The 15,543-nt window shown below is 41.2% G+C and overlaps 1 protein-coding gene across 1 annotated transcript in view; it reads left to right on the top strand.

Annotated features, from left to right (window-relative positions):
- The first annotated feature begins 7,694 nt into the window (after positions 1-7,694).
- Positions 7,695-15,543, top strand: part of LOC118477837 (trithorax group protein osa-like) — a 19,730-nt gene continuing 11,881 nt past the window's right edge. The window contains exon 1 of the mRNA XM_035970228.1: positions 7,695-7,965. Within this exon, the coding sequence (XP_035826121.1) occupies positions 7,812-7,965 (154 nt within the window). The 5' untranslated portion in view covers positions 7,695-7,811. The remainder of the gene's footprint in view (positions 7,966-15,543) is intronic.

A 15,543-nucleotide genomic window follows, 5' to 3' on the forward strand; every position in this document is an offset into this window, starting at 1 on the left:
AAGAGAGAGAGAGAGAAAGAGAGAGAGAGAGAGAGAGAGAGAGAGAGAGAGAGAGAGAGAGAGAGAGAGATGGGTGTTATATGTTTGACAGTGTACTTTGTTTTACTGTGCACCAACTGTATTCTTTGTTTTTGAACATTTTGTTGTTGTTGTTGTTGTTGTTGTTGTTGTTGTTGTTGTTGTTGTTGTTGTTGTTGTTGTTGTTGAATGGAAAATGCAATGGTTGGATAGACGTTTTACAGCACTGGTAACAAATCATCATCTAGTGCCAAATCTGAGCCATAAATTGGCGCTCATGGTTTTACTTTTTATTCCTTTGGTCATATGCTCTCAAAATAGCTAACATTTTCCTGATCTTTCGTCGCCACCCATCTGTTTAGACTTCCCAATTAATTCGCCCTGAGTGTACCTCTGTCCTGTTTACCCTCAATTTTGCAAGGGAGTGCGAGATTTGGAACAAATAAGGTCGTGTATGTCCTGAACATGAGAGTTCCAAGAGAGTAACAAACATAAAAATGACATGCTATGGACGACAGTAAATAGTGCTAGGAAATGCAAACCATACCAGAGCCCCCACCACCGCCAGCCGGGTGGGTTTAACTTTAACTTAACTCATGCTGAGCAGAGGCTTTTGTTTGTATAAAAACTAGTTTATAGTCTAGATTTGTCCAGCATAAATCGCCTGAATAGTCTTTCTAAAAAATATTAAGACTACTTAAGCATAACCACATTATTTAAGTGTCATAATAAGATGATTATAATTCAATTCAAGTCGAATTTTTGGGCATTTCTTGAGGAAGAAAAACATTTCTTGCTCTATGCTCTTTTTACACATTGCATTATCTTTGAGCATTTTTGAAGGACCCGAGCTCATGTAACAACAGAATCGGAAAAAGGAAAGTAAAAGTAAAGAGCATCCTTAAAACTAGGTCGGACCCACTGTCTTTGGGCCTTCGTAATGAGCTCAAAAACGAAATTGGAGGTGTCGGTTGGGGGGGATGGGAAGGAGGGGGCGGGAATGGCCGAAGGGCTTTGCGGTCGCGCTTCGCATTAATAAAACGTAACAGACTCAGGTGCAGACTCACATTCCGCACAATGGGACGGTCGTGAAAAATTAGCGAAGACATCTGAAAACGACAACAAGGAAACGGTTCCCGCTCGTCCCGCTATTCACACAGTGGCTTCGCTCTGAGTCACGGGCACAAAGCACTGAACCAACAAACGTTTCAATTTGTTTGCGTCCTCCATTCCTACACATTAAAGTTGCATGACGACGCGTGTGCGAGATCCACGGAACAGTTCAACTCTCTTGTCTTGAATCGGTTGTTACCCAAAGCGTGTGGACAAGGTATTTTTACGTTTAAGTCGTCAGCCCCGGGGGCCTCTTACTGACTGCAACTGCCCGTCGACTCTATAATCCGTATTTTACTGCAATACTGGGAGAAAAACCCCTTGAAATGTCCTTAAAGATTTCTGCTGCATGTAGCTATCATTAAAACATAGATTAACAGCGATGAGACGCATTAACATATAGACAAAAATTCAGATTCTTAAAATTTCTACAGTAAGAAAATGAAAGTCCTCATGTTTAAAACTATGTTTCAATTTTGCATTTTGCGCGAATAATGGCGTGCAACAGAGCAGAGACATCCTGTACTTGTCTGTCGATAGTGTTTTTGTCTTGACACCATTATGGTTTCTTTTAGTCCGAAAAGCTGCACAAGATGTCAAAGACGTTATGGGGCCAGCCGTGACACGAAGACTTCAATGGGAACAAGGACAAAAAAGATGGGTTATTAAGGCACACAGCAGCTTCCAGTGAATAAACTGACGACGGAGACCAATTAGAGCTATCATGGGTATTCCCTTTGGCAGGAAGGCTGCGCTGCACTGCCATGAACTCCCGTAGAAAGGAAATAAAAAACGACCATTCAAAAGTCATTAAGTTACGTTACACAGGTTCTAACTGTCATAAAATGCAGGGTACCGTAGTTTGGGTAAAGGAGGATTGTGGGGATATTTAATTCTTATATAAGAACAAAAGAATATGGTTGAGCTGAAAGGGGGGGGGGGGAGTCGTCTAAAGAAAATAGAACATTTTACAGTACTTCCTTTAAAATGAAGACTTTCTGGACCCTGCAATTCAGGTGACGTTGAGAGTCTAATACGGGGTGCCCACTTTTGACGGGATCGGCCGTAATGGGCACCCCGTTTAAGATAACCAAACGCTGGGGGCTATCAGTGTTGGGTGTAGGCTTCGTTAGTTTGGTAAAACAGTTTCGGTTCTGTCGCCGTCGAAACATGATCCAGTAAAAACAATAGACATACGAATGGTAAGGCTAGTACCGCACTACGACAGTTTGTCCTGGGACAGACCCGTCTGGATTTTGAAACCTTTGAATTAGAGTGTAATGTACCGCACCTGTTAGGACAGGACATTCTTGTCGATGTGAGTCCCGAGCAGTTGTGAATTGCTACAAAATCGGTGGGACAGGACTATCCCAAATCCCGGGGTAATATCGTCTGTGATTATAGAGAAATATAGCCGCCTACTGCATTAGGACAAAACTGTCCCAGACTTGGTGGTCGCCTTCTGCCAAGATCATGGGGCTTGCACGTTGTGACGTATGATCACTTCAAAATTTGCCCCCGCGCAGGATTTAACTTTGGGGACAAAATTTTAAAAATAATTATCGTATTTCAAAACCGATTTCATATTCGGAATCAGCGTCTTAAAATAAGCAAAATGGCTCTTGGAGAATCTAATTTGATGCGATACTGTGTAAACTTTAGCAAATTATTTTATTTCTAAATTTTTATCGTCAATGGTGAAGTTGTGTATCAATGTCACCCGTTGAAACACACACACGCTCACACACACACACACACACACACGCACACACACACACACACACACACACACACACAAACACACACACACACGCACACACACACACTTATACACACACATACACACACATACACACACACACACACACACACTCACACGCACACACACACACACACAAACACACACACACACTCACACACACACACACACATGTACACACACATACAAATATATTATTTAACTCAGTAATTGGGAATTAAATTGCGTTCCTCGCGTGATTTTTGCTAATTTTGGGTCACTGATCACGAAAATCTTCTTATTTTATATTTGGACAATATTTATGAAATTTTTGGAATGTATTTTTAACCTCACCGCGGACAATAACAAAAAAGCTGCCTTATGGGCCGGATCAGTCCTGTCCTAGTGCAGTATCTGTTTTGACATGCAAAAAATCGACAGTGGGACAGGACAATCCTGTCCGAGACAAGAATGTTGTAGTGCGGTACTAGCCTAACTGAATGTCACTACGTTTCTGTTTAAGAAAAATCTTTTAAAAATACATTGCTTAAAAATAGGGTCAGTCCTTGGAAAAAAATAATGCTACAACGTATATTTCGTATTTAGATTCTATTTGAATGTCACTGCAGAAGCTACCACTCCGGCTTTTTTAATAACCTATCTCTGTAAGCAGAAAACTTTCGATTTTCAATCCTATTTCGGCGGTCCTACCCAACGGATGAATAGAAGTAAAAGCAAATTGGAAGTTAGTTTGTTCTATTGTGTTGTTCCCCGTCTCTGATAATGTGCGAGTGTGAGGACAAAATGACGCCTTAACGTGTTACAAGCGCATAAGCTCAAAAGTAGAATTGTCTTCAGAACGGACATGGATCTCAAACACAGGCCGAAGCTTGAATGGGCATCAATGGGTATCAATTGTAGTAGCTGGAACAACGGTCCTTTTAACCTCTTCTCCTTGAAGTTGACATGTAGAACGGCGTCGCATTCACCCGTGAATCAACCCACAAAAATGGCGTAACGGTCCGCCTCAACACAACATCCATAATTCAGCCTTTGCGTGCCTTGATGAAAAAATAATTTGGTTTCTTTTTTTTTATTTGCCCTGACCTCAATTGATTTGTAAGGCGAGACGAAACATGATACGAAGTAAAACAAAGTGTTCCTTCACGTCGTTTGTCTGAAGAGAGCTCTCCAATTCTGCTGTGAGTATTTTGCAAGTCTGAAACCAGTAATGGTCTATCTACAACTTGAATCTTGTTTTGAAAACAAAAGTCGTTGACCTCCCTAGCTTTGGTTTATTGTGATCCTGTCACTTTTTGGGGCCTCCCCCCCCCCCCCCAGGCCACCCTGATTCATCATAAAGTGAAAAATCTGAAACATACATTAGCTATCAAGGTTCTCCAACTAATTCTCCGCTCGGATGCACTGAAAAAACTATGTGTCACGAAGCGGTGGAATCAAGCGCTCTTCAATTTTTTTAGGCATACGGAGTTATTGGTGTAATCTTAAGCGTGTTTATTTGTCTTTCTTTCGGGGGAAAAATAACACCCATCTATCTAGAATAGAAGTCGAGATATTTGCGATTGAAGGAGGTGGGGGTACCGGATAGCCAGTTTTCTGAGGTAAACTTTTCGAGAAAATGGCCACCAAAGTTTGAATATATCTATAGCCTGAAAGTCCTTGAAAAAACTGAAAATGTACATATTTTGTGCCCTAAATCAACGTTTTTTCCAGTAAAATTCCCATTGAAATATCTTTTTATCTATACGTAAAAGGTGCTGAGCACCCCCAAACCCGAAAAAAAAAATTGACAAAAATTGCCAAACTAGGGGAAATGCCTTGGTTTTTGTTGTGTTTTTTTCCCATTATTTTGACGAGCGAGTGATTTTACCATGATGCTTCACATATTATTATTACTTTGACGTTTACTCCCAAAAACATGAAAAAGGGCTTATTGCTGCATTATTCTCTACCACAACTGTACGCCCTATCAACCACCCTAGCGCTCATAGCATAATTATAAAGAACTATGGGTATTTATTTTGTCATGTTTTAGTCTCCTTCTGTTTCGACCAACACACTATATCTATAGTTTAAAAGATAACAAAAAACAAAGTTCAGGGTTTCTATCAGAATGTCTTAGATGTGTTCTAGAGATAAAGAACAAATAAGCCGACACGGCTGAGCTCTGGATCCTCAAAGGTCGGCCGTCATATCTGGGTGAGGAGATGTGATTAATTAATTGCTTACATTCTTGTGCAATGAATCCAGCCACTGATAAGAATCTAAAGGAGCAAAACGACGAAGGCGTCACGTAGATTTGGAGGATAACGAGCATCGTCTATTTTGAGTTTTCGTTACAAACGACAAACCCAAGTTTATCTTACTACTAGTAGAAACGAAAGTTTTCAATCCCTTTCCAGTTTACTTAAGATAAGAAGAAACTGAAAGTGAATTGAAAAGGCGATATTATCTCAGAATATTGCACATTTGCAGCAGTTTTCCTGTTGTTTAAGACGTTTTAATTAATCTTTTAGAAGTTGCATTCTTTTTTTTTCAATTTGAAAATAACGAAATGATGTCCATAGACTGGGACACTTTCTATGCACTTTTTAATATGACTGCCTCCTTCGGTCTTCCCTCTGCATGACTGTATGTATGTATGTATGTATGTATGTATGTATGTATGTATGTATGTATGTATGTATGTATGTATGTATGTATGTATGTATGTATGTATGTATGTATGTATGTATGTATGTATGTTTGTATGTATATATGTATGTATGTATGTATGTATGTATGTATGTATGTATGTATGTATGTATGTATGTATGTATGTATGTATGTATGTATGTATGTATGTATGTATGTATGTATGTATGTATGTATGTATGTATGTATGTATGTATGTATGTGTCTGTCAATCTTTCTGTCTGTCTGTCTGTATGTATGTATGTGTCTGTCAATCTTTCTGTCTGTCTGTCTGTCTGTCTGTCTGTCTGTCTGTCTGTCTGTCTGTCTGTCTGTCTGTCTGTCTGTCTGTCTGTCTGTCTGTCTGACTGTCTTTCTGTCTGCATGTACGTATGTACGTTTGTGTGTACGTATTGTGTATGTATGTACGTATGTATATACTTATGCATGTAAGTATGTACGTAGGTATCTATGTATGTACTTAAGTATGTCTTTATGAACCTACCTACATACATGCATGCATATGTCCGTGTGTGTGTCTGCTTGTGTGTATGTGTGTATGTGAATACCTATATGTATAGTTCAAGCGTCAACACTGGCGATAAAAATATTCCACAAACGCTCCATCACCTCGCAGCGCGTAAAGAGTGTGATTACGCCCAGCTAACTAGATATGATGAAGCGTCTACCAGAGCAAATAAGAGGACAGGGGGAAACTGGTGTGAACCGCAAAGGATTAATCAAGGTGTTAACATACTTGTGTTGATGCTCTTTTGGGGAAAAGAGGAGATGGGCGTGGCTGGGGTAAGTAGGGAGTCCCTCTTAACCCTAGGTCTGAGGGTTGCTATGAAGAAAGTAGGTGTCAAGGTGGGGAGGGGGGGGGGGGCGATGCGAAGGGGTATACGACTGAAGAAGATGCCTGTTAAAATGAAGTGAGGAAAAAAAGAGAGAAAGAAAATAAATTACCATTTTTATGAAATTCCTATGAGGACATTTGGGTCCCAAAAGTACAAGTCTTCGTATGTGGTGTAGCGGTTAGGCGCTTCGCTGCCGAAAGCACGAGACCCCAGTTCGATTAAGAATCCTGCTTCCTAAATAATCAAAGATGTATCGATGGGGCCATAAAAAAACCTAATTTTTGTAAAGTCTAAAGTATGTCTGGTTACCTGAAACGTAACAGCACCTCGAGGAATAATGCATAATTATAATAGATTGCACTTTATAAAGTTCTCTATCCCATACTAGTGTAAGCTCTGAGTAGTACATCCATTCACAATTTCAGTCGAACCTGTTCAAGATGACTATCCATTATCGAACAGAAAAGTGGTCGTAGGTGGCACTCTCGGAAAGTGTCATTACAATATGGGGTTGTGAGTGGGATTGTGAGAGGGGTCGAGGGGGGGGGTATAGGTGGGGCTATATTATGTAGTTATCTGAGTAATTATACATTCAGCTATTTTTGTTTATTTGCCTATTCATTTGCTGCTTTTTGTTTCGCTATAATAGGTTTCCACTTTTATTTTTTGCTTATGAATCACTATAACTATTTTGATTCTACTCATTTCAAATTGTGTGAGAATTCATGCAGCTTAGTTCTTATGTGTAGAGGTGTTTGTAACATATTGTAAGACACCCTGCACATGTAAAGTTATAAGTACTGTCGACATTGTCTACGACGGTCACCGATTGTCGAGCAGAAAAGTGTTTGTCTTAGACAGGAGGATGTCTTACACAGTGCCATCATTGTGTTTTTAAATAATTTACGAGAGAAGAACAGAAATGTGGACATTTGTACAGGAGATTGTCTTGTAACAGGTGGCCCTTAGCGCAGGTTCGACTATAGAAACAGACGTTGGAGAGGATGCATACAAGGAAAGTTGATCTTCTAAGGTTACTGAAAAAAAACCCGCCGATATCGACAGGAGACGTAATTAATCTTTTTTGTGTGTACATAATATTCAATTTTATCAATATATTCATGTACCTTTTAATTTATATGGCATTAATTAAGATTGCTCACTTAGTGTGCTGGTTGATCTATTTATTCGTGTTGTTTTCTTGTTTTGATTTCGGTTGTTCTTGTTGTGTGTTTTTTAAATAGATTTTTTTGGGGGGGGGGGGGGGGGGGGGGGCTTTGTGTTTTACACAGACTTGTGCGTATTTATTAATTGGATTTTAAAAAATAATTTGTATTCAGGTATCTACGTGGTTCGCCAACGCACGACGACGTTTGAAGAAAGAGAACAAAATGACCTGGTCTCCCAGGAACAAGCCAGGGGAGCAGGATGACGACGACGATGATGACGACAACAGCAAGGAGAAAACAGAGAATGCAAACAACAGTGATGACGACAGCGAAAACGGGAAGACAAACAGGGAGGAACAGCACAGCACTGACAGGGGTAAGCGCTTTGAAGTGCACGTACCTCCGCGAGAGATGGATTGATTGAATGATTGATTGATTGATTGTGTGGGTGTGTGGGTGGGTGTGATTGATTGATTTATTGCGGAACTTCTTTTCTATACCGACCTTTTGCCCTTCTGTTATCTCGTTTTTTATTTTGGCATTGTCTCCCTTAACTCCAGGCCTAGCAGATTAATTAACATTTGATTTTGTGTAGTTTGTCAGGTCCTTATCTCAGTGTATGACTTCGCATTTTAGCAGAAAAGGAAAAATATCTGTTGAAATCTGCTGTTTTAAACATGAAGGGTTCAAAACCTGCGCGGATCACAGATAAGGCCTTACAACTCGTTTTTTTTTAAACTCTGCGTAGTCCTGAAGGTTTATGGAGATAAATCCTTGTTCTTATAAGCTTAAAGATGTATTATTCAAAGAGAAATTTCCTCGACTAGTTAAAGTCGTCAGGGACAATCTATTCAGAGAGAGAGAGGGGAGGGGGAAGTGAGAGAGAGAGAGAGAGAGAGAGAGAGAGAGAGAGAGAGAGAAAGGGGGGGGGAGAGGATGGGGTTAGATAGATAAATAGATCGACAAACTGACAAGAGGGTCGAGAAGGAAAAAAGGGGGAGGTGGGTCTCTACAGTGACTTGTAGGTGAAATCTCAGAAACTTGGGAGAAAAAAGAGAAAGGGGGGAGGACCACGGAGAGAGATAGTTCGACAAGGAAAAACAAGGATGGAGGATGGAAGAAAGGGAGAAGAAAACAGGGGGGGTCGAGGCGTCGGTACAATAAGAAGATGGACTGGTCTCAGAGACTTAATGAGGTCCCCTAAAAGAGTCTGTTCTCCGAAGGTTTGATTACGCAGTTCTTGGACCTGTGACGACTGTCTGAGAGCGGTCAATCTGACCTGCGGACACCTGGAGATTGTAAACCGCTCACTGGCGTGTCGTAAACTGCCGACGTGTGCCTGCTGAGCTTGTCATGCGCACCGTCACCCCGGACCGTTTTTATTGGCTCAGCCTGACAATGGCGTACCTATGATGTAAAGGCGACGTAGATAGAGGAACAGGTGCATTCATATCAGTGGGGGTCACTGTAGTAGTGTGGTGTGTGGTTCATGCCTTATATTTGACAGTTCATAGGTTCTATTCCTGTAGAATTAGTAAACATTTTGCTTAGTTTCCAATGAGTATTTGCGGTTTTCCGATTATGGGGAAAATGACCCACACGGGGCAACAGCTGACGGATCTTTATAAATGTAAATGTTTTTGCCCCCCCCCCCCCCAAATCGACACAATTTAGATAATTTAGGAGGCGGGCTTTCGATCGTGCCTCAGAGCCAATCCCTGCTGAGAGGGACACAGCACCCCAGTAGAAAGACCGAGATACTCAGTACAAAAATTTCTCTCCACTCGGTAGGTCTAATCGAGCTCAAGTCTCCTGAGCGCGGCAGCGAAGTGCCTAACCGCTAAATCACACACGCTGCTCCAATTGGAAAGGGATTTCAAAACATGGCTAATGTTTCTTGATTTGCCTGCCTGCACTCTGGGTCTTCTCAAACTGATTGTATGTTGGGGGGGGGGGAGTGTAGGGGACAGAATGCAAATGGTGCTGATGTCCAGGGCAATCCTGTACGATGTGTTATTATTGTTGTTGTTGTTGTTATATTGCTGTTGTTGTTATTGTCGTTGTTGTTGATCTTGTTGTGATTGTTCTTGTTGTTGTTGTTCCCCATGGCCTGTATTGTGCTATTTGCTGACGCTATTGATGGCTGCACGAAGGTTCAGGGTTCGATCTCGAGTGGTATTCCGTTTTCTCGTCCGTCTTGGACTGTGTTCAGACAGGGGAGAAATATTCACCTTATTCTAAATACAGTCGAAACTGTTCAATAAGACAACCACACATTGTCCAGGAGACAAGTAGTTGTCTTAGACAGGTGGACGTGTTGGTCAGCGCTAATATTATAGCTGTTTTAAAATAATAACTTGAAAAGGGGAGTTCGGGGGGGGGGTATTTCTACAAGCGATTATCTTGGGCAGGTGCTCGGTAGAGTACTCAAATTAAACTATGTCTTGTAGGGCGTTAACGACGCTATTCTTAAACAAAGTTAATTTGAAACTGTAGGTCTGTCCCACATTTAGGTTGGGGGGGCAATTTCTCACCTATTTCTGTAGTACATAGCAGTGTGTTGTGAAACACCATAACCTGACGCACATAATTTGACACTAATCCACACGGCGGGGCTTTCCATTTCTCATCCTTCGCCGCTTAGACTAAGAGACTAAGAAGTGAACTTTAGTTTTACAGATATCCATAAGCATTTTACTGTTTCTTTGTTTGTTGATGTTGATAGTGTTTTCGTTTTTTGTTGTTATCGTAGCCGTTATTGTTGTTGGTTTTGTTGTTGTTGTTGTTGTTGTTTTTGTTGTTGTGTTTATTGTTGTTTTTGTTGTTCCTCTTGAAAAATATTGGGGGGAAATGCCAGGTTTGAAATGCTCTCTAGTTCAAACCTGTTTCAAACCCGAGAACGTAGATGATAATTGTTCATCACTTTTCTTGGCCTCAGTGGTGATAAACGTCAATCAGGGCTCACACCTCCTTAATAACCTAACACATTTTTAAAAGGTGTGAAAAACTAAAACGCGCAGCGGAGACACCTTCGAGAAAACGAAACGTCATAGTCTTCTTTTTCTGAGGGTATGTTTTTCGTGCCGTCCTAAAGGGGAGGTGGTTGTAAATTAAGGTAAGAGGGGTTGAACGTGGGCGGGCTGGTTAATGAAGCCGACGTGTGTCAGGACAAATCCTTCCATTACCTCGGGCTTACCTAGAACGACCAGAGGACAAGACTTGTGGCATACGACGAGCATCCAACCCAGAAGTGGGAAAAAAACAGAAGGAGTAAAAAGATAAGGTAAAAGCAGGGAGGAGGAGGAGGAAGCATGGAAAAGGGGAGGAGGAGGGGGGAGGCGAAATTAGCAAAATGGTGTAATACTCGGCGTCAAGTTATGTCTTTGTCTGGAAGATTGATTAACCTAGAAAAGTTTGGTCACATTTCATAAAAGCACTCTCAAACTGCAAATACATTTCACCTTTGTAAAACAGAATCACACACAAAAGTGAAACCTATTTCCCTTTAGCGTGTAAGGATTTTCATGTCATAGCTATCCGTACGGATGATGCCAGTCTTTAAATAGCCGTTTAACAGTTATTTGCTGACTCTGAATATTTTTTACACAGTAGATGTGTCACTTTTTTTTAGCTGTACACTCCATTTTTTTTTCACTAAGGTGAATTTCATTTCCCTCTTTGTCGGTGGTTGGCAGGTGCTCTGGTGTGGTGTTTTCCTTTTTTCCCCTTTAAACACATGTATTGTCCTGACCTCTCCACCTTGCTTTGCACATTACTCTCTTGTAACACCTCTAATCATAACACATAGCATGTGACGTATTTGTGTCGCAAGTGCCGACAAGTTTATAATAAAGATAAACGGAACTTTAGCTCACTGGAATAATACAATGTAAACTTACACTTGTTTCTTGGTATATGGTTTTATCTATTTATTCATTATTTACTCCACATGGAACTAGAGTTATCTGAAACATCAATTTTACCAAGACATCGTAGCTGCCGTTCATATCACACCATGAATTCTAGAAGAATGGACATTTTACTTGTTTTCTCAACAATGTAGCGGCTGCACATATTTGGTCTGTAATATTGCCCCAGTTTACCATTCCCATCAGGTGCTGTCATATTCCTGGACAAAGTTGAGATTGTATTGGGGGGGGGGGGTGCGCTTGCACTCCTGGAGCGTGGAGATTTCAGAAGGTGGTCTAATACATCACATTTGGATCAAAGCACATCAGACTGCAATACCCGTCAACATTGGCAAGCATCGTGGGGGGTCAGCCTGTCCGTGCAAGAGAATAGATCATGTCTTATCCCCTTCGGCCATGTCGCCTCATTCGCAAGCATAAGAGAAGACTTCAGGGGTGGTAATTCGACGCTGTTTTTGTGCGACAGGCCGAGCCGACATGCCATACGTTCATCTTCGTACGCAGCAGCTGGGCTTGCATTCTGAACACGTCCCGTAGATAAAATCCCGAATGAAATCGTAAAAAGTCAAACACTATGCTATAAATTCAAGCCTCGCATCTGTCTCAGATCGGGCTTTGTACGTCCTCCTTCTACATAACCATTAAAGCCCCTCGCCATTAGTCACAGAAGGTAGCCGTTTCTCTTAGTAAAGATAATGATAAGTAAGGAATCGCAAGAGGGCAACAAGTCTGTTTCAGCAAATACCCTCGTCAGGTTTTATTCATCCACCAGTTGGCCAAAGTGTAGAAACAAGAATCCGCTGAGACCTCTCTTCGTGTTGAGAACTGCTCCGCCGCGAGTAGTTTATGTCCACACAGCACCCTCATGGAGTATAATAGTGTCATTGTCTACGTGATAGAGTGAAGCCAGTGACTTTGTGGAGCATTCTGCCTTTCCAGAACATATTTTCGCCATACACGAAAGCAAGTGACGAGGGTATCTTACAAATTTTGTCTCCAGTAAATGTGTCCTTTCCAGTTACGTTTTGTTGGGTCCTTCGGTGCAAAATGTTTGAAGCGAATCATTGTGACGGTTTACGTGTGTGAGTGCGTGGGTGTGAGGGCGGGAAGGAGGGGGGTATGGCTCGCTAGTTTGTCAGCGTCCTTAGACATCAGGCCCTGAAAGGATTTGTTACTGGCATTTACTTACAGCAGCTCATGGGGTGAGATTGTTATAGCATTCTAGAGTACGCTAGGGATTTTCTGACACGTGGCAGAGTAATAAGGAAAGACGAGGACGACTATTCGAAACAAGTTGACGAAAAGAGGCCGATGTTACAGCCGGCTCAAATGAAAACTGGCATGGCAGGCTGTCTAAGTTTTGTTATTTCATACCAAACTTCTCTAAACCAAGAGGAGTAAGGCGTCTCATATTGCCAACTGATAAATATCCTATTTTAATGATTTTGAAAGATCACCTTGTGGATGGCGTATTACTTCACTCGAAATTTCCCAACAACTTCAATAAAAGTTTCAATCATAGTTTTAAGGAGGTCAAAGTCGAATTGAAAAGATGCTGAGTCATTTTTTTTTCAAACGAACCTCCCCCCCCCCCCTCCCCCAGCGACAACAACAACAAATACAATGTTACATTTTGTCACCATCTTCAGTTCTGATAATCGAATCTTGTAAGACATTTTTAGGGTATTATGTTGCAATGATACCATTCAACAAAGATAATATACTGGTTGTGATGTCAATCCTTGACGTTCAAAGAATGTCGCACGTTCGACTTTCATTTCTTGTTTTGCTTCAATGTCTAATTTTCTACCAAGTGTATTCGAAATTCATTTAAAATCAAACCTTACTGAAATGCTCAGTGCGGATAAATTATCTAATTAACTGACTAGCTAAATAACTAACTGAGTAACTAACTAACTAGCCAACCAACTAACCAAACAACCACCATCCAACCAACCAACCATTCAACCAACCAACCAACCAACCAACCAACCAATCAACCAACTAACTAACTAGCTAACTAACTAACTAACTAACGAACTAACTAACTAACTAATTAACTAACTAACTAATTAAACACAGTCACATAAGGAAATACATAACTTGTTGGCCGAGTGTATAAATCTTGTTACCCCTGCTTGCCGTAAGCTAAGAGCTAATCCCATATGACAAGTTGAGGAAGGTTCTTAGATGCCAATGAAGCATTGTTTCAGTGTTTGTGGTTTATTACTAACTTTATTCTACTTGATAGATGATTTCGTACTCTTCTCACCCTGGTGTAAATACGAACCGATAGCTCACATTTTAATGTCTACTTTTATATTTAGTGAATTCGTAGTCCTACCTATTCAAAGTCCACCTCTGATTGGATAGTGCAGACTACTCGCAAACTGGAAGCCACAAAAACTTTTGAAACAACCCAAAATACGAAGAACAGCTTTTTTTTTTTTTTCATTAAAGTAGGATTTCATGTATTGCAAAGCAGATGCCACTAGAACTGAGTGTTCTTCTTACTGTGGTTTGCTAGAGGGTAGAAATAGGGGTTGTTGGGGGAGGTTTATGTTGAGGAGATGTACAGTGTGCCATGGGTTTTTGTTCTATAATATATTGCTAAATTTATTTATTTTTCTTTTTAGTCAACTTTTTGAGAGAGCTTGCTTGGTGGGTTTTCGTTTTGTCGTATGTTGCAGCAGTTTCTTTTTACTTTTTAGTGTATTAGTATCTTTTTTTTTTTTTTTTACTTTTTTAAAATCTTTTTTTAGGGGTGGGGGGCTTTATTTGTAGAGGTTGAGGGTGGGGGTTGAGTTGGTTAGCGGGGGGGGGGGGGTTAGCCTTCTACATGTGGTTCCCAGGGCAATAACAACGCAGATATGTTTGCTTAATAACCTTTTATACTAAACTGTCGTTCTCAAAAGTTCCAAAATATTGAGCCTCCTATAGTCAAATTGTCATTGGCACGCAACAGCAGCCAGGTAAAGAAAACATAAACAACGAAAGGTTCAACACTTACATACTTTGTATAGTTAGTTTCCCTTTACGCTCATCGTCTAGCTTTTCTGTATCGATGGGGCCATAAAACATATTAGATGTATAGCAAGTAATCAAAACCTAGCTTTTCACTGGTACGACTTTACGTTTTAAGAATTACTTGCAGCCAACAAGATTGATATGTCGTTGCGGGTGGTTAGAGGGTGACACTGTTAGGCCCTGCTCCTTTTCTTTCCCCTCTGTTGTTTCTGTGTATCTGTCTTGCTCTCTCCCTGCTGCATTATAAGACATTTATTGCGTCGATGTTCTTCTCTGTTCTAAATAATGTCTCCCTAGATGTATACCTTAGATCTTCATGTAGTTTCCAAACACCCTGACTTACTGTTTGGACTCCACTTCGTATTAGAAGCTAGTCATGTTTACAGTTCACCTCGCAGGTACTAATCCAGGTGTTACCACCTATCTGAGGGACTACCACACTCTGGTGAGACCGGTGCTTGTTCCCAGTCCTTGTCCACGACTTAATTTCTCATTATTTGCCCCTCGCAACGACTGATTTACGCCCTGGCCCCCTCCGTTCAACTCTTCACCTTTAGTTTATATCACAGTGGTTGTTTTATTTATCCCCCCGCCCCCGGCGACAGCTAGAGGTATGATATACGCTTATTAACTCGGCAACCCCTGGTCTCTTTGCTTCTTGACGAGGGGAGGAAGAGGAGAGGAGGAAAAAATGTTGAGAGACGGGAGGAGAGGGAGTAAGGATGGGGTGGGGGTTCGACGTACAATAGATGTATAGGTAACAAGCAAGAAAGGTGAGGTGCGGAAAGAGGGAGCGGAGGTTAGCGGAGAAAGTAGATACTAACCGGGAGGAGGGTGGGCAGAGAGAGAGAGAGAGAGAGAGAGAGATGGGGAGGGTGTACAACGAAGGAAAAGGTAAAATAGATGGAGAAGGTAGACAGAGACAGAGGAGGTTGAGAGGGGTGGGGTGGGTGTACAATATAGAAAAAAGGCAAGGTAGGCAAAGTGGGGGTGGGGGG

The sequence above is a fragment of the Aplysia californica genome, unplaced genomic scaffold, assembly GCF_000002075.1.
Source record: "Aplysia californica isolate F4 #8 unplaced genomic scaffold, AplCal3.0 scaffold00239, whole genome shotgun sequence".
NCBI classification, from domain to species: Eukaryota; Metazoa; Mollusca; class Gastropoda; order Aplysiida; family Aplysiidae; genus Aplysia; species Aplysia californica.